This window comes from Ursus americanus, chromosome 11 (genome assembly GCF_024610735.1).
Source record: "Ursus americanus isolate L20-20 chromosome 11, mUrsAme1.1.p, whole genome shotgun sequence".
Lineage (NCBI taxonomy): Eukaryota > Metazoa > Chordata > Mammalia > Carnivora > Ursidae > Ursus > Ursus americanus.
The window spans coordinates 12,537,786-12,562,490 of record NC_142137.1 but is presented as its reverse complement, the minus strand read 5'-3'; the positions used below and the strand labels follow the sequence as shown (position 1 = coordinate 12,562,490).

The following is a 24,705-nucleotide window of genomic DNA, read 5'->3' as shown; positions in this document are numbered from 1 at the left end:
CTTGTTTTCTACATTTAAATCTCCTTGAAAGTGAGAACTTTGGCCTCATCATCTTTGCGGTCCATTCAACTCTTTGTTTATACTATATTCAGTCATGAAAATTTTAAGTTGAATTGATAAATGAATGAAACTCACATCAGAAATCAATAATAGTGTTCTTAAAGTGATCTTACCTTCTGGGCATTTTAGTGTAACAGTGAAGGATACTTAAGACTAACGCTAGAATACTTTCAAAAGACACTGCTGCTCAGAACACTACTATATGATAAGTAGTTTGCCCCGGAAAGACAATCAAGGAGCCTACAAAGAGAAAGAAATGCTTCTTTCATCAAGAAGCTTTGCTAAGAAGAAGATGTCAGCCGAGCGATAACAGAAACGAGCTTACTGCCATGGTTGTGCATTTGACACAAATTTCCTCACCTCCTCATAGGCTACTGACTTGCAGCTGCACTTGGAGTAGCCAGTCCGCACTTAACGGTGGTACTGTCTTAAACATTTAAGTGATAATTGGGGCGCCTGGGTGGCACAGCGGTTAAGCGTCTGCCTTTGGCTCAGGGCGTGATCCCGGCGTTGTGGGATCGAGCCCCACATCAGGCTCCTCTGCTATGAGCCTGCTTCTTCCTCTCCCTCTCCCCCTGCTTGTGTTCCCTCTCTCGCTGGCTGTCTCTATCTCTGTCGAATAAATAAATAAAATCTTAAAAAAAAATGTAAGTGATAATAAATTTACTTATTACTCATTTCCTTTTATGAAGCAATGACTCTAAATGAGTTTTAACAATGCCCACAGTTTGCCTACTCAGTCCATATAACCTCACCCTTTTTTCCACCGGCGAGCATTAGACTGCTCTGAAATATTTTATTCTCCTTAGAGGATTCGTATTAAATACTGGTTGACCAGCAGTTTCATTGCAGCATGATATACAAGAGAAGCAGATGGGAAAGGCCCATGCTTATTGCTAAAGTCCTGGTCAAATATATCGTAGTACGTCTGTGTAATGGCATAAACACAGCTGATGAAAGAGCTGTGCAGATCCGCATATGTTCAATAATGCAATTTTTTAAATGAAGTGTAGGTGAAAACATCAAGGTTTTGAACTGTGCTATGAGAATAATGCCATTCATGTAAAAAATGCATATACTTGTACACACCTAGACTATTTCTGGAAAGATTTCAAAGAAACTGCTCAGAGTGGTGCTTTGGAGACGGGTAGCTTTGTGATGTGGGACCAGACGAGGAGGGAGTATTATACCTTTTGAATTTTGTAGCATATACATGACTTTGACCTTTAAAAAAAAAAGTAATTAAAAAAAATCTCTACTCACTTTGACCTCTTCTGGTATCTTCAGGCTCTAGACAATTGCCTGTTGAGCAGATCCCTCAGGGTCTCTTCGTCATTATGGCCCATCGTGGATTCTCAACAAATGTTAAATGAATGAGTGACTGCTCAGCTTTCCTCCTTCTAGTGTCTGCTCTCACCTGGAATTATCATGCTGTAGCTGAAAACAGATGGGAAGTAGAACTTAAAAACATGGGATTCAATCTAATATCTGGCCCTGAGCAAATGCCACTTAATTTCTGTAACCCTCAGCTTCTTCACCAATAAAACGGAACAGTACCTATTTCACAGGGCTGTAGTATGGAAGGAAGATGATCGTATACTATGTATTATTATATGAAGAAGATCATATATATGACTATTGCAAACTGTAAGGATTTATAGAAATGCCAGAGTGCCCTGCATGTAATAAATGCCAAACACATACGTATTAAATAGAACTGAACTAAGGTGGTCCCCAATTTACAATGATTGGACTTAACAATTTTTTGACTTACGATTTTTTAACTTTACAAGGGTGCCAAAGTGATACACATTTACTAGAAACCGTACTTCGAATTCTGAATGTTGATCTTTTCCTGGGCTGGTGATATGGGGTGCGATCCTCTCTTGTGATACTGGTCAGCAGCCCTCAGCTGCAGCTCCCTTTCAGCCGCGCGATCAGAGGGGTGAACAACCGATATGCTTACAACCATTCTGTTTTTCACTTTCAGTACAATATTAAATAAATTACATGAGATCCTCAATACTTTCTTGTAGAATAAGCTTTGTGTTAGATGATTTTGCTCAAGTGTAGGCTAATCTAAGTGTTCTGAGCATGTTTGAGGTAGGCTAGCCTAAGCTATGATGTTTGGTAGGTTAGATGTATTTAATGCATTTTCAACTTACAGTATTTTCAACTTAGATGGGTTTATCTGGGCATAACCCCATCATAAGCTGAAGAAGATCTTGTAGTAAAAAGTAGCTTTACCTCTTGGTTAAAAAGATAGATAACATGTATGACTTAATATCAAGGGTTCCTTAACCTCTCTGAATTGTTGTATTAGATGATCATTTAGTTACTCCTTTGTAGGTATGACTGGCATGAATAGTACAGCTAGTTCTGGGAAGCTGCCTATTTTATACCTCCTGTTTATATAATATTTCATGTTATTTACATTGAGAATTATAATTACATTGTAATTATATGAATGTTACAAATTAACCCCTCATCAATTAACATTTTGAAGTTAGCAGGAATCCCAATACATGTAGGACCAATAGCCACAGTATCTTTCTCCACAACCCTTACCTCCTTCCCCTTAAGTCATGTTTACATAGAGATTTTGCCAGGAAGTGCTAACTCCTATGGTAATTAATTAAATGTGCAAACAATTGGTTGTTAATCATCTGATGATAACAGAGAAGAAAATTTTATTCTCAGCAAAATGTTTTGTCAGATCATTTTTACAAAGATGCTGTGACTATTGCTTTAAAGAGCGAGGCCATTCTTAGTTGTTCAAAGAGCGGAGAAGTGACTTTTGCTGTTGCGGTTATGTATTTTAGCACTCGACTGGAAATGTATTGACATGACTTACATATATACTTGACTTGGATTCCAATCCAGGATGCTTTCTTTTCCTGCACTGTTAGTTCGACATCATATTCACTTTTTCAGAGGACTTTCAGGTCTTATTTTTAGCTCTTACTGAAGTTGTCTTTTTAATAATTGTTTTTGAATTTATTTAGAAATCCATTCTGTGATAATCTTATTAGTTATATTGTATATCTTACATTTTGAGTAAAACGTCATCATCCTAATTGGTGTATTAAGTAGGTAGCAATGCAGAGTATGTAATTTAATTTTGAAAAAGATCAATTCATCTTCCACTGATTTTTTTTAACTACTTACAGAATGAGACTTGTCTGTTTTAGCCACAGATCATGCTTCTATCCATCCAAAAGTAATTTGACAGACATCTATTGCAAATGGATTGTTCATAATTGCTGCAGACTCAATTGCCCTTATTCCTATGCTTTTTCTTTCATATAAAATTTTATATTTATTGCTCATAATATTTTTAGTGACCCTGTTTTTTTCACAGCCAGGAAGTTGAAGTTTAGTGAAGTCATGTTAGAATTTTTTTTAAAGATTTATTTATTTATTTGAGAGAGAGAGAGAGCACACACCAGTGGGGGGAGGGGCAGAGGGAGAGCATCATCAAGTGGACACCCTGCTGAGCATGGAGCCCCACAGGGGCACTCAATCTCAGGACCCTGAGATCATGACCTGAGCCCAAACCACGATTCAGATGCTTAACCGACTGAGCCACATGTTAGAATTTTTATCTATTCTAACATACTCTAAAAATGGAATCGATAATGTTACATGATAGATCCTCTCTACTTACGACCTAGTGTTTGTTCTTAAAGTAAATTTCTATATATTTTTATACATTTTTCCTGTAGTGTAAAAATGAAACATCTGTGGGGAAGAATAAGAAAGCTAAAAGTTGCGGTATGAAATGCTCAGCTCCTAAGAGTACACATATTTGTTATTTCAAAGGATTGTTTAAAATGAATTCCAGGGGCACCTGTGTGGCTCCATTGGTTGAGTGTCTGCCTTCTGCCCAGGTCATGATCCCAGGGTCCTGGGATCGAACTCCGTCTCGGGCTCCCTGCTCAGGGGGCGCCTGCTTCTCTCTCTCCCTCTGCCCGCCGCTCCCTCTGCTTGTGCACTCTCTCTCTCTCTCTCTCTCACTGTCAAATAAATAAATAAAATCTTTAAAAAAAAATAAATTCCATACTGGATAGCAAATAAAGCTTTAAGTAAAGACTATTATTCTACTATTGTCAGATTTGCATTTGACTGTGTTCTAAAAATTTGTTCATTTTCATTTTTTGTATTTACCTAATGGAAATCTAACAACCGTCAATAGATTTAACAACTTGGGATGCATGGTAAAAGGTCATTTCATTCTTGTTAACCCATCTTACCTCATTGTGTTGTTTAGAAATACAAATATTATTTTTCACTCACCATTCTTTATTGAAATTCAGTCAGAGCACTTAACTGTAGTAAAAATAATGAGTAGTACAAATAAATTACTTTTTAAATCCAAAATTAAATTCATGAACTTCATTGAAGTTCTATTACACACACACACAAATCTTTCTTCCAAATGTATATTGGAGATTTTTTTTCCTATAAGACATTGCATTTTGAGTCCTAATTAAGATCAAAATTCCTTGACTCCATGCTATTTCAGCATAGAGTCTGACAGATCACATTATTAAACTCTGCTATCACTAACCTTTTTTCATAGACTTCATTAAAATTCCAGTAAGTCTGGAATTTTTTTTTTACTATGTGTATTAGTATTTTACTAGGTTTTTTTTTATTACTATGTGTATTTGCTAGCATTAAACAAACAAACAAACAAAACTACCACAGAAACCTTAAAGCAGCACCCATTTATTATCTTCTAGTTCTATGGGTCAAAAGTCTGGGTGCAGCGGAGCCGGCCTCTCATCTGGAGGCTCTGGGGAAGCATGTGCAAATTCATTCATGTTGTTGTCAGAATTTGGGGTTTTTGTACTTGTAGAATTGTGGTCTCCATTTCCCTCCCTCTGTCAACGAGGGCCAGTCTTTGATCCTAAAAGCTACCCCCTGTATCTTCTCACGTATCTCATGTGGCCCCTCCAGCAATGGCAGGTTGATTTCCTCTCATGTTTCAGGTCTCGCTGGCCCCTCCTTCTACAGTATCTCTCTGGCCCTGGCTGGAGAAATTTCTCTGCTCCTAAGTGCTGATGTGATTAGACTGGGCCCACTGGCAAAGATCCAGGATAATATCTTTATTGTAAAGTCTATAACCTTAATTACATCTGCAGTGTCCCTTTTGCCATGTAATGTTGCATATTCACATGTTCCAGAGGAGTATGGACATCTTTAGAGGACATCTCATTCACCTACTATACAATGTTTTTAAATGGTCTTTTTCCTCCACTTCATGCTGGGAACTTTTTCCATACCTGTAGGTAAATTTACTTTTTAGTGGGAAAAAATGAAAACTTATGAATATTTTCCAGCTTCTGATTTAAATATATCTGCTATACTTGGATTTTAATTAGAAATTGGTTAAGATAAAAAATCTCACACAAGTGCTTGAAGCTCAAATCTGTAAAATGTTGATTGGTTCAGGTCGGTACATAAACCCACCATTCCTACTGATTATTTTTAAATTCAGAGCCCTCTACTAATACTTGCAGACCACAGATTTTACCTTTTCGGCTTGTTATTAGACTTTTGATTTCCTTTTGCATCAACTTCATCAACTTTGTTCTTATGCTGTTGAGATTTTCCACTTGAACCACAGAAACCCTTTTCTGAGTTTTCTAAGATCGTCTTTCACTGTCAATTGTAGAGACTCCATTTATGTCGCCGATAAGTCATGAGAATCTTCCGTGTGTTTCTTCGGTTGAAGTTAATTTTTATATTTGAATATTGCTAGAAACTTAGGTGAGAAATGAATCTGTTAATCATTTGTTGGAATCACTATTAAAGTTTTATATTTAAAAGCTCCTCTCTATGTGGTATTTGTTTTCCTACATTTTCCAATTCAGGAAATTTATTATTGTTGGTTACTGTTTATTAGCTTCGCATCAATCCCGAATACAATAGGTTTTGTTTCACTTTGCTAATTAAAAAAATTATAACTTAAATATCATAACACCTAACTGGGTCTTAAGTATGTATATAATTTAGTTGTAGACATTTCTTTCCAAAATTAACTTCAGATTGTAGTTAATTGGGTATTTTGGTGTAACAGTGAGTGTATTGGTGAGATTGTTACAATGAGATTAATTTAGATCAACTATATTAAGCATAGAAATCATTATGTCTTAAGATTAAAGAGCCTTGTCCACTCCAATTTTACTTTCAGTGGAAGTTTATCTGAAAATAATGAGTCTGTTAGAATCCAATTCGCTTAGAGATGTTTTTGTTTATAAGGTATATATCCTTATGCCTGAGAAATGGAAACTCAAGGGAAAATATTATCAATTGTCCTGTACCAAAATGTTGCATGTGAAGGACATAAGACAGACAAAGGTATTTCCTATCTTGCATTTTGCCTGTTCTCCAGGGCCATGTGCTGGTACGTCTAGCTCTGACCCTCTTAAATATGTGACTCGATATAGTATCAGCAAGGGACACATTTTTAAAAAGGAAATATCCAGGAAATCAGGAGTATAGTCATTTATAGATGTGTCTCCTTGTACAAAAGAGGGAAAAGTCGCTGTTAATGGTGTGATACGGGTTTCAAAATACCGTATATTACAAATGTATTTTTTGACATCTTTTTCCCCCAGCCCCCAAATTACCATAATTTTATTGGTAAAAGTTCTTTTCCAGGATGAAATAATGAATATAACTTTAGTGTGTAACTTGCAGAAATCAAATCTCGTTCTATACTTAGATTTTGCTGCGACGTGTCAGAAGCTAAATGAGGTACATATACCCCACGTCTTCTCCATACCTTGGAGAATTTGGTCTCTTCACCTTACTATTTAGGATAGAGACTAAGCAAAGTGTCGCATAGTTTGCCTTACACTGAAAATCACATTAAGCTAGGTGTGTTTTTTGAAAGAGACCTAGACGGCCCCTCCTAGCTCTCCACCTGTTTCCAATGAACGTATTTCCAAATGGCACACATCCTATCATTAACTCTGATCAGACACCAGCGGCCTTACTGAGTAGTTCGTGTATTGACTCCTGCAGTATTCTTACCTGTGCTGCATTCTATTTTTTACTAAAGTTTAAATACAGATTTTTTTTCAGAATGATTTTAAGTAGATTAGACTACTGGAAATTATTTGCTAAGTAGAATGTCACCTCAAAATTCGCTGGGGTTTCTGTTTCCCCAGGCTATGGCTTGAGGACGCAGCCTGAGAACATCTCAGGCGGCTCAAATATGCTAAGCAGGTTCTGGATGGAGAGACAAATCACTTTAGAAAGAAATTCTTCTTCGCTGCATAGATTCGGGTTTTAAAAGTCATGGCAAAAATAAGATTTCTTATTAGAAATTTGTTTCATTGGAAACATATCAGAAACGCATTTAGTCTGTAAACACAGTCTGCTGAGAACTCCAGCCGCATCCCCTAAAGGGAAAGTTGTTCCACTTAATCTGCCCTAGTTACGCTTCTGTTAGTAATCTGAGAGGAAATGGGAATCATGCATCTTCCATGTCCTTCCCTCAAAATCACCAAGCCAGAAAGAAGTGAAAAATGTTTTTCCTAGACATTGATACAAGAAATTATTAAGAAGTAGAAGTAACAAAATAAAGTCAAAGGGATAAACATCAGAAGCTTGCTTAAACAGCTTTGGCCCCATATAATTGCTTTTCTGTCAGCAGGATTATTAACAATTTTGGACATCTGAAAATTAAATTAACAGCCTGAAAATATTTTACAGAATGAGATAGAGCATGATACATGAAACATAATGACCCCACTGAAATTCAGCCAAGCCCGTGCAGCTACTCATTTAGACAGAGAAGACAACTAGTTAATCATCACCGAGCAAATTAGACAGAGCAAATTAGTTTGCTACATTCCACAGTCTTAGCTACCAAAAAGAGTATATGCCACTAATTAGAATGAAAGGACTCTAGGCATATTATTATCTATATAGAAAGAGAGAGCAAAATTGTAGCTTGAATTGCTTCTATCAAAGCTTGAAACCTAGGTTACGTAGACAGAAATTACATGTGCAAGAGTGTGTGTGTGTGTGTGTGTGCGTGTGTGTGTGTATTCACACACATTTAAGTAGCAGCAGCTTTAGCGTTCTCTTGCATTTTGACCTAATGAAGTGTAAAAAAATTTTCCCAAGGTTAATTGGAATTCTTTGGGAATACACACGCACGCACACACACACATACACACAACACAGCTAAAACACAAAAACATTTTCAAAAAGTGTGATCCCTTTAAATGAACACTAAAGTAGCCATTTCATATAATTTTTTTCTTACACGGTATTAAACTATTTTTTTCTTTTAAAAAGTGTATTGCCACTGCATGTGAAGTAAATATTTGGACTTAGTTTATCACTGGAGATTAATCTGAAATCATATTTTGTAGCCTTAATTAGCATTCATTTGCTTAATTGTCATTCTCAGCCCCATCATTTCCATTTTTCACCAACTTGAACAATGCTATCTTCTGCTGTTTGCACTTTAATTTAAATTTCTATTAAGGTTTATGAACAGTAATAAGGTCCTGTTTGAATATTCATTAGCTTCTGAATTGTGAGCTATGAAAAGGTGCTTTCTTTTACCTTAATGAAACTGGCACAGCATGGGACTGATCAGTTGTGACATTTGATTTGAGGCATCCAGTGAATTTTCTCATTGTTTATTGACATGTCTTGTCCAAACAGCTCCCTCGCAAGTGAGCGGAGTGATGAAGGAGAGGGTGCTGCAGCGGAGTGTCGAGCTTTCCTGGCAGGAACCAGAGCATCCCAATGGAGTCATCACCGAATATGAAATCAAGTATTACGAGAAAGTAAGTGCTAAGAACAGCTGAAGTGTGCAGCCGATGTGTCTCATGTCATCCTACTGCACTGTAGACTAAACTTGGTCATTATGCCAACTATTTGGAGCTATTCTGAAATTCATAGTTAATTTTAGCCATTTTTAATAACCATCTTCTTGCATCTCAGGTTCATCATTATAATTATGATTTCTGTCTATTAAATTTCTGGGTTACACAAAGGAGACTATTCCATTAGTGGTATATTTGTTCAATTTTTGATATAATAATTAGATGTAGGATGTTTTAGTACCACAGGGCCATGCAGCCCCAACGCAGTTTCGAAGAATGGTTCTTTTAGGGTCTCTGCTTGGGCCCTTAATGATTTATTTATGTGGTTTCATTAATTATGATGGTGGCCTCAAATAATTTAGTAATTTGGACAAATAAAAATATTTTCCATGATAAATAATGCAGTTTCTCCAAATTTCAGAATCAGATGATGATATTCCGCTCCTTTAAATTCCTCCTGAAATTCATTCTGCATATGTCATACTAATCATATCTACCACTTCTTCACACTCCTTTCTCCATGAGAAATAGGATGGCTAAAACCCAAGTGCTGCCCTTTAATCTCTTCATAATGGCTGAATTTTAGTAAATAGTGATATAATTGAGTGTATGAGTGCATTTATTTCTGACCCATCTGGAAGGGGGTGGGCACCCTGTTCACAAATTATTATATAGGCTCCACTTCACAGAAAGATCTGATGAAGGTTTGAAACACAGAAATGATTACTATTACTAATATTAATATTAGTAATTAATATTAATGTTATTATTAATACAAGTGTTACTTATTGACCTCAGTAAGTTAGCTAAAGTGCTATAATATACATAGCCATTTTAACCATTTAGACGGAATTTCAAAATAGGAGCCAAGCTTTGGAAAATCTTGGGAGCTGAATTGACTTGATTGAATAATTTAAATGCATACAGTGCATTAGCAATAGATACATTTTTTTCCCTTTGAAGAAAAAACAGTTTAAGATTAGTTTCAATGTTCAGATTAAGTTTACAATATTTTTGCTTATTATTTGCATTATGAATTTATGACTTCCCATGGCCAAAGTTACATTTTAAATACCTTATTTTTGTACCAGGTAATACTTTTCTTGCCTATCAGATGTGTTTCTGAGGGAATCCTTGTTTTTACTGTTGGTTTTGTTATGTCTGTTTTCCAGTGAGTGAGCTCTAAGAGTTTATAGTCAGTCCCTTCTGAAATTTCATCAGATTTCAAAAGCAATGAAATACACTTTAAAATTATGTTAAGTGGGTAAATGAGAGTAAAGTTTCTCACAGTGCAAGGAAATATTTTGCACATCCTTAGTCTGGAATAAGTTTGTTCAAATAGTTTCTTTTCTATTTTGCATGACAAAAACAGAATGTTTCTACATTTGCTGAACTTACAAATTTGGTAATTATTAGAACAGAATAGTATATTGCATTCTAACATATGTAAGCATGTTCTCTAGATATCATTATGTCATCTAATACGAGTTATGCCTAGTTCTTTTACTTGAGATAAATATAGATTTATAATACCAACAATTGTTTTTATTAATGATTATAATTAAGACAATCACAAATCAGCTTCACTAAGTACAGTTTAAGTATAGATTTATTTAAGCTTTTGCAAATATCAGTGTGAAGGCAAGTTAAACAACCAGACTGACATTTTCAGATTTCAATGAATAGTCTTATTGTCAGCATAGTTGAGCACCACTGTTTATTATAGAACGAATAAGAAACTGTCTAAAACTGTATATTTTGTTGGGTATATAGCTTTTTAAATAAAAAAGCCCATTAGAGTCTTATCAATTAAGCTTTAAATTTGTATTCTTTTGGATATCATTTTGATGGAGTTTTTTTATATTCTTGAGTTTTTATAATTATTTCATTCTTAGTCTTATCATATGTAATATGATAAACACATTTTTAAACTCTGCAAGCCTCAGTTTTCATGAAAAATGAGGAAAATTGAACTAAGTGATGTTTAAAATATTGCCAAACCATAAATTATACAGTACTTTAACTTTTATATTGAGAGTTTTAATTTAAAATATTCCATTAAATACTGTTTTGTAAAAGTGGTTTTATTCTGTGAGAAGTGTAGTTTTTAATGAAAGCAATTGATATGTCAGTATGGTGGTGGTATTAGCTAAATTTCTTGATTTAATACCTTTCTCCATTTTTTGCATATGGCCTTTTGCTTGCTGAATAACATTCAGGAAAAATATTAAAAGACTACATTATGAAGGGACGACCTCTACTAAACCATAGATTTTACAAGCGTACCTGGGTTTTGGTCAATAGGACATTCAATTGTATTTATGACTAAATAGTTCCTGCCACCGTGCCCTCTACCAACAAAGCAAAAGCTCAAAACATATAAATGGTTTAACAAAATTATTTCTCTTTGAAATTTATAGAACAAAGGCATGTGTTCACATTTCCATTTTATATTATCTTAGAAACAACTCAATGTTATAATATTCCACAGGGTACAATGTAGCCTTTATAAAAACAATGCAGCAAATTGAAATAAATTGCGAGAATTGGCTGTCAGATTGCCTGGTTGCAATTACAATTAAATATTCCCTGAATATATTGTTTCTAGGATCAAAGGGAACGGACCTATTCGACAGTAAAAACCAAGTCCACTTCAGCTTCCATTAATAACCTGAAGCCAGGAACAGTGTATGTTTTCCAGATTCGGGCTTTTACTGCTGCTGGTTATGGAAATTACAGTCCCAGACTTGATGTTGCCACGCTAGAGGAAGCTACAGGTAAAATGTTTGAAGGTAATTACCACCTCTGGTTTGGATTCTTATTCTCTAGAACTGTCATATTTTTTCCAATATTGAGGGCAATGATTTGATTCAAGATTATTTTTATATTTAGAGGTGAATATATATGCATAAATATGTACTTTGTAAAGGTTATACAGAGTAACAATTTAAAATTTGCTGTTTTGTTTCTCAGTGTGAGAATCCGATAATTTATATTAGTCTCTTTAATACACGCTGGGTTTTTGTTTTTGTTTTTTTGGAAAAGATGAAGTCAGAAATAGAAACAGGACTTGTTCAATTGTGTATTGCTGTTTTTGTAGAACCCAAAACAACATTACTCTGGTTGTGTCCATTGAAGGTGCTCCTTCACAGAAACCCCAAAATGAAGCCAAGATATACACAGGGTGGGCCAGGGAAAGACAATCTATAAGAATCAGTGTTAATTTAAGCTACGTGAGTTTTAGCAACAATTTCAAAAATTGCAGTTCAGAGAGAAGATCGTAAAAGTTGTATTTATTTTTATCATCTCTTTTCATCTTTTGTAACATGTTCCAAGCATACTAGAGAATATATTCAAAGTATATATGAAATATTAAGAATATAATTAAATGAATATCTCTGTATAAACCACTCAGCCTAAAAATAGAATGTCACCAGATCTTGAATCCCATTTATCATTTTGTTTGTTTTATAATTCCGCAGAACATAACAAAAACGCATGTGTCTATAGTGTACCACAAAAAAGCAGATGTATGTGGGAATGTGTGTCCCAGTTTACTGTCAGAGTGCAAGTTCAGAGCAGCCTGAGTACTATGCTGGTTGTTCTTCCATTAGCTGAGGAATCAGGGTGCATTTCTGTATTTTGGGGTTCTTGATTTCTCCTGATGTTACTGCTCAGGGACAGGATTTACCTAGCTGTTACCTTGTCATCTTGCCAGTGTAATCTTCCCACACAATTCTAAACAAAGGTGAACTAAAAAATATTATGTGATTTTTCTTTCCTCAATTTTTAATAAAAAGTTTTTAAGTAAATTAAATTGGTACAATTTTTATCGGTTATTTTGACTTCAAAAAATATTTTCACAGATCTTTTAAAAGGCAAATTGGCAAATATTCTTTGATTAGAAAATGCTTGTCAAGTTTGCTAACCGTATTCTTCTTTCAAAATATTTTGCAGTGTTTTTAAATTAAGCAGTAACTCTCAGAACCTCAAATAATAAAACATACATTGAAATAAATTTGAAATATAAATCATTTATATAGAATTATAGACACAAAGACATCAATTGGAAAAATGTCACATAATTTTGTGTGATAAACTTAACACCATTATTCTTTATTATCTTCTTAAAATGGAGTATCTAAGATTAAAAATGAGAACATCTAAGTTCAATGGCCACAAAAACATTAAAGTGTTGTACATTAAGATTTCAACATTTGAACATTTGAGTGGTCTTTTATCAGATGTGTTCTAGTAGTTTTCAATTTAGACTGATCTCAAGATACTACTTTGTGATTTCTCATATAATAAAACACCTTAAATGATGTTTTATCATATTCGAATGAATAGCTTAAACTAGTTAGACACATTAGTTAGCTCACATTTACCTAATCATTCTTTATCAGTTAAACCTCTAAGTTTGAATTTCAAAATGAATTTGTGCATTGTGCTGACTTCATAAGTTGAGAATATTGGGCCAAACTATTTTTTATTGATTCCTGAGATTCATAGATATTATTTTCATTATTTCAAAAATTAAGCATCTAAGGTTCAAAGAGAATAAGATGCAGTAGTAAACTGGAATGATCACATGAAATGAATGTTAAAACTAGATTTTTGCATTAGAGAGAATTTATGATTTTTATCATCAGACTATTCTCTTCCATTGGAATGTAAAGTTGGTGAAGGAATGATCCATATGTCTTTTCCTTGCTATTGTCTTGCCAGTTCCTATTATCAGTGCTTGACATATAGAAGGCACTCAATAAATAAGCAAGGATGACCTCACAGTCATCCACATAGAACAGATTACCACTGTCAATCAGTGCTAGGAGACATGTTTCTGGTTTTACATCTCAGTTCTTCCATGTCCAGTTGTGAGACTTGGCATGAGCTCAGGTACCCTAATTGCTAGCATAGCAGTACTGAACTCAGTGGTATTCTGAATATTACCTACAGTACACAGAGTGCACATGGAAAGTCTCAAGTCAGCTTTTAATTTATTATTTAGCACAGCTACTCCCAAGCTTTTGTTCTATTAAAAAAATACTGAGGATCTCCAAAGAGATTTTGATTATTTGGATTACATCTATGAATATTCACCATTAGAAATGAAAACTGAGAAAACTTTAACACACACAAACACACATTTTGTGTGCCGTCAGAGTAATGATGTTTTCACGTGTCATATAACTTCTGGAAAACTCAGCTGTGCACCTGTGAGCAAATGAGAGTAAAAAAGGCAAGTAACATCATATCATATAAAATAATTTTGACCCTGCAGATCCCCAGGAAAGCTCTTGAGGGACCCTTAGGTTTCCAGACCACCCTTTGAGAACTGCTGACTTAGCACGAGTTACTCACTAAGAATTAGGGATGCAGAGAGACACATGACACAATCGTGCTCTGTACAGTGAAGGAAACTTGTACACAAATTCTGCCATACAATTAAGCATGGGGCTGCGTGACCCAGTGCTATCAGAGTGTCAGGAAACAGCGATTCACTGTGCTTGGAAGGAGGGAAAAAGTGAACATGCCACCAAAGAGAGGTCCCTTGAGCAGTGTTTGAAAAGGGAAATTAAACAGATTATTCCATTGCACATATATCCTAAAATCCCCATCTCTTCAGAGTCAATACTACTGTTTTTACAATTTTAAAACCATGATGTGATGATTATGGCACTTACGAATTACTTTTAAAATTTATTACCCATGAAGTAGATGAAAATATTAACCATAAATGTTGACTCTGGAAAGATTAAAGTGTAACCCTGACTATATATAAAAACGTATAAATATTCACAAATTCTAATCATCATTCACCTGAGTTCAGTTTTCTCATTGGAGTTCTGTTTCTGACACTAAGGCAGAACTGAGCCCAAGACAAGCAAAGAATTAGACCCATGGGACACAGCGATTGAATGGAAACAATTTCTACTCGTGCGTGTGTAATTTTTTCCTCCCTCATGAACAGAATTACTCTGTACTTTTTTCTCTCTCCCTCAACATCTAGATATATAATATATATAAGAATATATATCTATCTAAATATATATATCGAGAGAGAAATACATATATAGATTTATATATATATGTGTATATATATAAAGACAGATACAAATTTAAAATAATCAAACCAAACCAAAAAAACAAAAATACTTGAAATCTTTTTTGTTGTTGAAAATAATAGGCTGCAATTCAGAAATTGAAGCCTGAAAGTTTTGTTTTTCCCACCCTCCCCCCCGCCTTGCTCCCTCAGGGAGCAAATCAGCAGGTGCCGTATTAGCAAGAGTGTAAATACCTTTGTTCAGAAACTGTCTATTACACGGGAGCTACTTCACTGTTTTTCAATAGAAGATCTGTCTATAGTTAGCTTAGCATAGGTATACAAAATTAAGAAATGAATTGTCAAGAGGAGAACATAGATAAATAGAGAAGGGCCAATCAGAAAAAACTTGATGCTGCCTATTGTGGCAAGACATACTCTGCCTACGTATAATTTACTTCCCTGGAGACCCAGTCCCTCGCCACCACCAAGAAGGAGTAGTATTTTCCATCCTGCCTTATATTAAAGATTACAGCTGTGGATTGTTTCAGCAATAAGCAAACTGTATTAGTTTGATGTTGTATATTAAATGATATTTGCAACCTGGATCATTTGTTGAAATACACATTCTCATTGTTTTTACACTCCTTTGATTGTTTTATGAAATCTGTACTGGTATTGGAAATATAATACTCTGGGGAAAATATGACAATTATGAGTTATCATATAAGTAGAACTTTACTAATTTGGAAAAATGGAAGTGAGAAGGCCATGTGACTCGATGAAGAATCGGAATCAGGGCCTGCTTTAGAGGACACATAAACACATACTGCTCCCCAAGAGACTCTCAGAAAGGTCCAACTGGGCTTGTCTTAATAAGCATAGAAGAATCACTTAGCCTTGTACAGGAAGTATCTGCAATTAGATAATGCTAAAATGTTTTTTAAAGTACTTGCGGAAAGTTTGCTTTTTTGTAAATAGCTTACCTCCTCTGTAATCTTAAACTCTCAAATGCGTGGATAGCATACTTTGTCAAATTAGTACAAATACTTCTACTCACCTTTTCCCTGAATTATGGTGCATTATAAAATCAGATGATTTACGATGATTCCATGGTGATTTTTATTTTATATTGATAATATGAGAGATAAAGCACTTAAGATGCTTTGAAAAATGCAGAGTATATATTTTGTTCCCTTTTTCACATATCAGAAAAAGAGACATGGAGATCAAATACCTTCCTGGGGGGAAAAATGGAGATTTAATAACAATTGTAGATCAAAGATTTCTCTCTGTTGATTCATAACTAAGTTTTCAGCAACTAAGCAGGGGATAGCCATTCGATAAGGCATTTTACAGGTGTCTTTTATAGCTGAGGAGTATAAAGTAGATGAAAGTATTGTCCTTACCATGCCCTTAAAATGCAAAAAATAAGCGTTTAAGTTTATATTATTACAATATAATGCATTCATTTAAAATTAGAGGTGAATTAAAAAGCGTAGGTATCTCCTATTCATAAGATTTTGTTTACCCTCTCAAGTTCTTACATGGTGTTGAGTGTTTCTGAACCTATTTTCTCTCTTTCCAGCAACAGCCGTCTCCAGTGAACAGAATCCTGTTATTATAATTGCCGTGGTTGCAGTGGCAGGGACCATCATTTTGGTGTTCATGGTCTTTGGCTTCATCATTGGAAGAAGGTAAAACACAAATTTGTTCTAATCTTTAACACAGAATGTATTGATTTCTCAGAATTATGTCAGCCTATTACTTACTATTTAGTGTATTAGAATGTTAGAAAGTAAATGCAAACACTCTTTGTCTGGTATGAGATGTTACAGGTCAATACATTTCCCCTCTCCCAAGGTCAAAATACAGTGTGAGCTTAATCTTTCACTGCCTTTAGTTTAAGAGCAATGAGTGTTATAATTTCTGTTGGGTGTACTTTTATTGGTTACTTTCAGTTAGATTTTCATCATAAGTATAGGAGATAGCTGGGGAAAGATGTACGTGTTTAGTTTACTGGTCAGTGGAGACCATTTTAAATCTGTTGTTGTTGCTGTTGTTTTTCAGAAAAAAGTATAAGCAAATATTCACTCACTGATAAATCTAAATCAATGAAGTATGTTCCTTCTACATTATCTCACACAAAGACTTTATACTCTGTACAGTTTTTAGTCATATGAGTTACTATATTATTATCAATGGGTTCATAACTATGGACAGGAATTTTTTTGTATTTTGTTTATTGCTCTAACTGGCATGTTGTCAAAGAATTAAGGTATGTTGTACTGAATTTTAAATATATAAAGTAAGATCATTAATTGACATCACAAATCTGATTTTTTTCTAGGCACTGTGGTTATAGTAAAGCTGACCAAGAAGGGGATGAAGAGCTTTACTTTCATTGTAAGTGTTTGGCTTTTCTTTATTATTATGCACCCCAATTAATACAGACACCTGGTTGTTAGTATTGGCATGAATAAATTCCTAATGTCTCATGCTTCGAAGTACGTAATGAGCTCAAAATGTTGCTTTAAAGCATTTGAACAAGATATTTAGAATGAAAATCATATGATGTGAATTTTAAAAACATAAAACAGTTTGAGAAATGTAATCTCTCACAAGAAATTATAATATTACTGCAGGATATTTAGCTGCTCTTAGGGCACGATTTTTCCTTTTGCAAACTTTGCCCCAGTGTTTCATACCATTCTAACAAAAATCCATTAAAAGTTGCATGGCCTGTCTTCCAGCTAAGGAATTCATTTAGAAGTAGAAGGGCAGAGCCTTGTTTTCCCACCCAATGAGTGACGCTACCATGAAAGACAGAGCTGCAGAGCCTCTTTCGCTTAGGCTACTGTACATTGTCCATCGGATGGATATTTCCCCCAATATGGATTGCATAATAATAGGATTCAATCCTCCACTGTTTTTCTGTGGATTTGGGTTACCGGATTCTTAAAAGTTGATTTTAGAAATCACATTCAGAAGAGATCTTCGGAAACCAAAGAAAAGAGATGCCCCTCTGCATTAATCTTATTCCTGTTGCAATGTGGGTAGCCAGGAAAAAGAACCAAATGAGAGCTATGCAAATAAATGTTATTACTTCATGTAGCCAAAGTAAAAACCTCACGATCATATGATTTGAGTTCGGACAATTAATGATGTTCTTATCCAAACCCATTGTTTTTATTGTTAATCTTTAAAAATATTAAAAAACAATTGTATTTATTTTTCTTGGTAGCATAATCTTTACCAAAATTTCTCATGGATAGATAAATTTCCTAATTGGCCTAAGAATTACATCGATCATTGTGTTATTTATCAAATTACTTTGTCAGTATCTAAGAAGATATTGTCATGTACCCGTCCTAAAGTCACAAAAATGTATAAACATCAATCAAGAAAATGTGTGGTTTAAAGACACAAATTGTGAGCACTGTTATTAACATTACTATTATTATCAGTGATGAGAGTGCCATGGGCAGTTTATAGAGATACACAGAAAAAATGGAGGTTACATTTTTTTTCTCTTTCACAACATGAGAGAGTATTTGTAACACTTCCCCAATGGGAAGGAGTAAATCGAAACTTGATTGCCTAAACTTTTATATCTAGTTTAAAATGTACCTAAAAGAGTTATCTATAATTCCTAAAATGCCCAATTCTACCCATTTTGTGAAAAATTTGATGACAGAATCATTTAATTTTACCTTCATCAGTATGTCACTTTTCTTTCCCTTATTGAGTATATCTGAGACATCCCCAAATTATCAAATACGTTTTAGCTTATTTGCTTTTAGCTTTCAGGTTAATGCAGAAGGTAAATTGAAATACGGCTTACCTGAAACATGTTGTATCACCTTATGCTAAATTGTCATCACTCGGTTTTAATATTTTGATGCCATTTGCTTTTTTTTACATTTGACATCAAGTTTGTAATCAGAAAAAAATAGAGCTGTATGTCTTACTTGCTGACATAGACAAGATAAACTTGGTATATAAAAACAGTTTTCATCTCCAAAACAAAATATCAATGGTGGTTTTAAGATATTTAACACTCATGAGAAATGCAAATGAGATATTAAAATACAAAAAAGCTTGTACTCTTAAACTGAGAGAAGCAACAAACCAGAGTATTCAGAAATTGTTAATGTTTTCCTATTTTAAAACATCCATGTTTAAATGAATAATGAAAAACTAAAGTGCACTTAACGCTATCCTACCCTGGTAAATGCTTGATATTTTCGAATCACCTTTTTTACAGAGATATCTTTTCTTGTCATTTGATGAGTACCAGGCATTTTATTTGATTTTATAGCTGTGTGTAAAATACGTAAAGTACAAAGCTATGGTCACCAGCTATTTACAAGTTGGTGTCCTTTTATTTCGTTAGTATACAGACAATTTTCTTAGGTGCTAAGACACCAGATTGAATTTTTACAGAAACATGAAAGCAACCATTTAACTAGCTTTTAGAGCACTGAATTTAATAGAATGTCCAGTCATTTGTATCAGGCGCCCTCAACTCTCCGTGGCCCCAAGTGCTACATTTAAAGACATAAACACAATGGAGAAGTTTAGTGAAGCAATTCCAATTTACATTTTGTTTCCTCCTACCATTTCTTCTAACAATGTCTTTGAATCCAAGCTGGGCAGTATTTCATGTTTTTATGCCAAAATTGCTGTGGCCTGTCAAAATGTTTTATGACAGCTTGAATAAAGAACCATCAGAGACCCATTTGAGATGCAGAAGGTTACCTCCAATCTAGCTCCCTTATCACAAAACAAAACCAGAAAAACAATGAAAGAGCGAAAGAAAGAAAGAGAATAAAAAAGGAGAAGATGGCTCATTCTCCATCTGCCTGCCAATCTAGGAGGTTAACCTATTGTTTTCTTCCCTTCTCTCTTTTTCTCTTCCCCCCTCTTCCCTGTACTCCTTCTTCTCTCTTTTCTCTTTCTATCCCCTCTCTCTTTTCTTCTTGTGTTTTTTTTTTTTCATGTTCAGCTTTAGTAACAAATGAGCATCTGTCAGTTTTATAAACTGCAACAATAATTGTTTAAGACAATCAATTTTGGATAAACAATCAACTACAGAATAAATCAAGATTTTTAAATCCCATTTTCTTTAGACATTCTGCTTCTTTTTGTTTGTTATGTGTTTATTTTTAAAAATATAATTTTAATTTAATGTGATGACATAAGCACAGTTAGGCTGCAGTGTAATACATAAAGAAATATATTGTTCTCACAATAGTAAGATTTAATGAAAAGATTGTTCAGTGGCTTTGTTAAAAACAATAAAGTTTTTTTGAGGATATAGTGTAATTCTTTTTATTGCATTAATATAACCAAATATATGCCTATCTATCTTATCTTTGTCTTTAACCAAATGATTAGATTTGGAGTACATTATTGTAATTGAATTTGATTTAAAGTTGACCTAGCATTATCTGTTACCTGCATGCTTCTGGGTGCATTTTAAGAAGATTTTAACTTTTAAGATGAATCTATGTTGTTTGAATTTTGACTACCTTTTCTGAGGCATATTGGCTACCTCCTTCCAGAGCCTTATAATTGAAAGTTCATATAAACCATTCCTCTTTCAAATTGCTGTCATACATGGTTAGCAGATCCCAGGAATATTGTAAATTTTCTAACTTTACTCTGCATTTTGTACATCTGGCCTCTACTGCCCTTCAAGGTGAAGATGAAACTGTGTCTTTAGTAGATTTCTCTCTGATTCTGTGATAGCGGTCCCTCACATCTTGTACTAATTTTATGTATATGTCAACGGTGGTTGGTCTTTAAGAAAATAAATCAAAAGAATAAGTAAGATGTCTAAATGTTTTTAATATTGCTGTCAGTGTAGTAGGCTACCTGTAAATGAAATGTCTTCTTTTCCCAGTGTATTAATTTGATTGATTGACTGACTGATAGATTTACAAATGTGTTTCCAAGTCCATTACAAACCTCACTATGGCTTGAACTATGCCATGATAGCAGTGAATTTAATTAAACCTCCAGTCTGATAAGAGTCCTGTCAGAGAATTTTGGTGATGTCTTTTGTTGATTTACTGGAAAAGCAATTCAGTTAGTAACCTATGAGCTGGATCCTATGTTACCTATAGAAGCTTGCAGATAATACCTATACGCCAACAGACTGAAGTAGTCTGTTAAAACTGCTGTGAATCAGGTGGTGTGGAAGCAAGTTCACTGTTCCAAGGAGCACTCTGCATAATGAAATTCCTGGGCTGACTGCACGATAAGTGCGTTGCTTCATCACAGTCATGCTTTCTTACATCATTACAGTTAAATTTCCAGGCACCAAAACCTACATTGACCCTGAAACCTATGAGGACCCAAATAGAGCTGTCCATCAATTCGCCAAGGAGCTAGATGCCTCCTGTATTAAAATTGAGCGTGTGATTGGTGCAGGTAAGGCTGTTGTAGCTTCCTTGTTCAGCTGTTCCATTTAGCCAGGATCGAAAGTCATACATCATAATGACAGGCAAATAATTATACCTCAAGTATAGAACTTTTGCATTTACCTGAACTGTTGGAAGCAATGAGGCTGTACTTGTTTATGAGAGCTCAAGGAAAAAAAGGGAAAAAGAAGCATATGGCACAGAGAATCTGTGTATCTTTTGTCTTCTGTTGGGTTTTTAAGATAGCGTTCTACTGGCAGCTACTTAATAGTTCTGGCCTGTTGTTTAGGAAATGACTTAGTAATTTTTTTTTTTTTAATTAGAATGTTCCCGAATTTTGCTGGAATATACATTTCCTCTTACTTGTTTTACCGTCTTCTTGCCAGGCTTTCATGCTTATCTTTTTTTCATGTATTCGTGGGTATCAGTTAGCCTTTTAATTCCATGCAGAAAATTAATATGTGTGAATTATTTAAAGGAATATTATTTCCTACGTATACAACATATTTTCATAGTAATTATACATGTTGGATTCAACTCCCTTGAATTTAGCAGTCATGGTGCATACGAATTCCAGACTTTGAAGTTTTTAAAAAATATTTGCTTCTCAAACAGTAAAAGCAATCACAGTGTTCAGAATTTGCAAATGCGCCCTTATGCTAAATTTAATCATCAGTGTACATTATATACTATATTTCAAATCTAAATGTTTTTTCTTAAGAAGTTTGCATTAATCCAGTTAAAAAATTACAGTAGCTTGTGTAACAGATAGTTTCGCAAAGCTTAAAATTGTTTTTTAGAATTATGCATTTACCTTGCAAGAAGAAAATATTTTTGAAATTAAAATACACCTGCCTATTCTATTACTTCAGGAGAATTTGGAGAAGTCTGCAGTGGTCGTTTGAAACTTCCAGGGAAAAGAGATGTTGCAGTAGCCATAAAAACCCTCAAAGTTGGTTACACAGAAAAACAAAGGAGAGACTTTTTATGTGAAGCAAGCATCATGGGGCAGTTTGACCACCCAAATGTTGTCCATTTGGAAGGGGTGGTTACAAGAGGTAGATATTGATATCTTTCATTTATCACATGGACTGTAAGAAATTAGTGTTATTTTGTACCTAATTAAAAAACCAAGTCATGAATATATTGCATATTCTAAATGAATGTTTTTTCTTGGTATATCACGGACTAACTTCTTCTTTTATGTTACTACCTCTGAAAAAAATCAGGATGAATGAAGGCAGGATGAGAGTTAAAGAATAAATCTGATAGACAGATGGAGTGACTGATACCTTCATTCAGCTTCAACAGCCATAAAAGTGATACACTTTAGTCTTTACATTTTATATCAAGTGTCATTTTTTTTCTGAGTTTCATTCATAGAGCAGGAGTCAGAACACTCTGACTTTGTTGTTTAATTTTGTGAATCATAACCGTCTTCCAAACAGACATTTAATGACTGTGAGTTCAGCAGCAGCACTGGGGACATTAGAAACACTCACAGCTCACACATTCAGCCTTTCAGAAGAGCACCACATATCTCACAAGGGTGAGAATGGGAATAAGCCTGAAGTTTAGGTTATGGTTCCTGAAGCAATGCTTTTTTTCTTATATATATATGTATGTGTATATATATATGTGTGTGTGTATTTTTTTTTTTTAATTTTAGGGAAACCAGTCATGATAGTAATAGAATTCATGGAAAATGGAGCCCTTGATGCATTTCTCAGGGTAAGAAACAAAATTATCCTCTCATTCTAAATATACTATCCATATTACCACTATAATTGCTTGGTTTTTTTTTACAGTATAAAACGTAAACATTATAAACTTTAACAGATCGGAAAATTGCCTTTAAAAAGGCAGATTAGATTAAAGATCAGAGTCCTAGTCTGGATTGAACTAGAATCCTTTTGAGCACGTAAGTGATACATTGTGGTTTAAACAATAGTATTCATGAATATATTCCCTCAAATACAAAGGATGCCTACCAGAAGCCTTTTAATTTGAATACATGTTATAGAGTAACATTTTACTTTTTCAGTACAAAGAGGTAATACAGAGAAGACTAAAAAATGAGATAACCATTCAGTATTAACATGATGATCCCAATTCTGTTCTCTGGAACCATTTCTGTCTTATTACTATGTGAACACTGAATGTAATAGAATTACTAACATTTTGAAAATTAATAATATGTGATTATTTTTATAATAAATTCTAAATATATAAACATACATATTTTTGCTCTGAGACTTTTCACCTAAGAATGTAAACACCTGTTAACATTTTTCCAAATGCTGAAGAGAATATAGTCTAAAGAATAAGAGGACATGCGGTTTTATCATATGTAATCTGGAATGATACATTCAATTTAAATTATAAACAATCAGAAGATTGAGAGAAATTTTTATTTCTGCACCTTTGTGATATGCATAACTCTCAATTCTTTGGAATAAGGCAGCACCTGGCAAGTTTATCAACTCAAACCAATATCCTCATGCAACATATTTACGATTCAGTTGGAGAAATCTGTGAATTAAAAATGGCTTAGAGGGGTGCCTGGATGGCTCAGTCGTTAAGCCTCTGCCTTTGGCTTGGGTCATGATCGCAGGGTCATGGGATAGAGTCCTACATTGGGCTGTCTGCTCAGCGGGGAACCTGCTTCTCCCTCTCCCTCTGCCTCCCACTCTGCCTACTTGTGCTCTCTGTCTCTATCAAATAAATAAATAAAATCTTTATTTAAAAAAAATGGCTTAGAAATAGATGGTGGCCAGTCTGGTTGTAAAGAGCTCTCAATCCCATTTGCTAGTGCATCTGTTTTAGAGAATCTTTGTTGCAAGTAATGTTCCCACCAACAGCAGAACAAGGAAAAATATAAAATGAAAACAAAATCAGCCAGGATAATCATTTTCTACTTCATAGTTTTTCTTCATCTTTAATCAAAAACTTTCTCCTTTCCCTTTTTTATCTTCTGGAGAAAAAAATCTTAATCTTCATCCCTTTGTATATTTCTAGATTGTATAATTTTTAGCAGGTGGAAAAAACACTTCGTTGTCAAGGATAATATTTTCAGATACTCCATTGCCTAACTTTGACCCAAAAATCAGTGTATACTTTTGGACCCACATAATCTGATACTATTTTTAATCAGTACAAATAACATATCAATCTAAATAACTGATTACCAAAACTCAATTTTGTATTATTGGAAGGTCAGTCGAATCAGCACCTGTTTTGTTTTTCACAAATGTCTGTATTATATAGAAAATTAGTTAATAAATCTTATTATACTCTAGTAAATGACTAGTAT

General features: G+C 34.3%; 1 protein-coding gene across 5 annotated transcripts in view; it reads left to right on the top strand.

Moving 5' to 3' along the window:
- Positions 1-24,705, top strand: part of EPHA7 (EPH receptor A7) — a 160,026-nt gene that overhangs the window by 123,027 nt on the left and 12,294 nt on the right. Inside the window, exons 6-12 of one of the 5 annotated variants that reach the window (XM_045807049.2) lie at positions 8,755-8,879; positions 11,527-11,695; positions 16,553-16,661; positions 17,315-17,370; positions 21,289-21,402; positions 22,265-22,450; positions 23,062-23,123. In XM_045807049.2, coding sequence (XP_045663005.1) covers positions 8,755-8,879; positions 11,527-11,695; positions 16,553-16,661; positions 17,315-17,370; positions 21,289-21,402; positions 22,265-22,450; positions 23,062-23,123 — 821 coding nt within the window. Of the gene's footprint in view, positions 1-8,754; positions 8,880-11,526; positions 11,711-16,552; positions 16,662-17,314; positions 17,371-19,972; positions 20,287-21,276; positions 21,403-22,264; positions 22,451-23,061; positions 23,124-24,705 lie in introns of those variants that run through there. The other 4 variants (XM_045807048.2, XM_045807047.2, XM_045807046.2 and 1 more) reach the window with 4 other exon arrangements.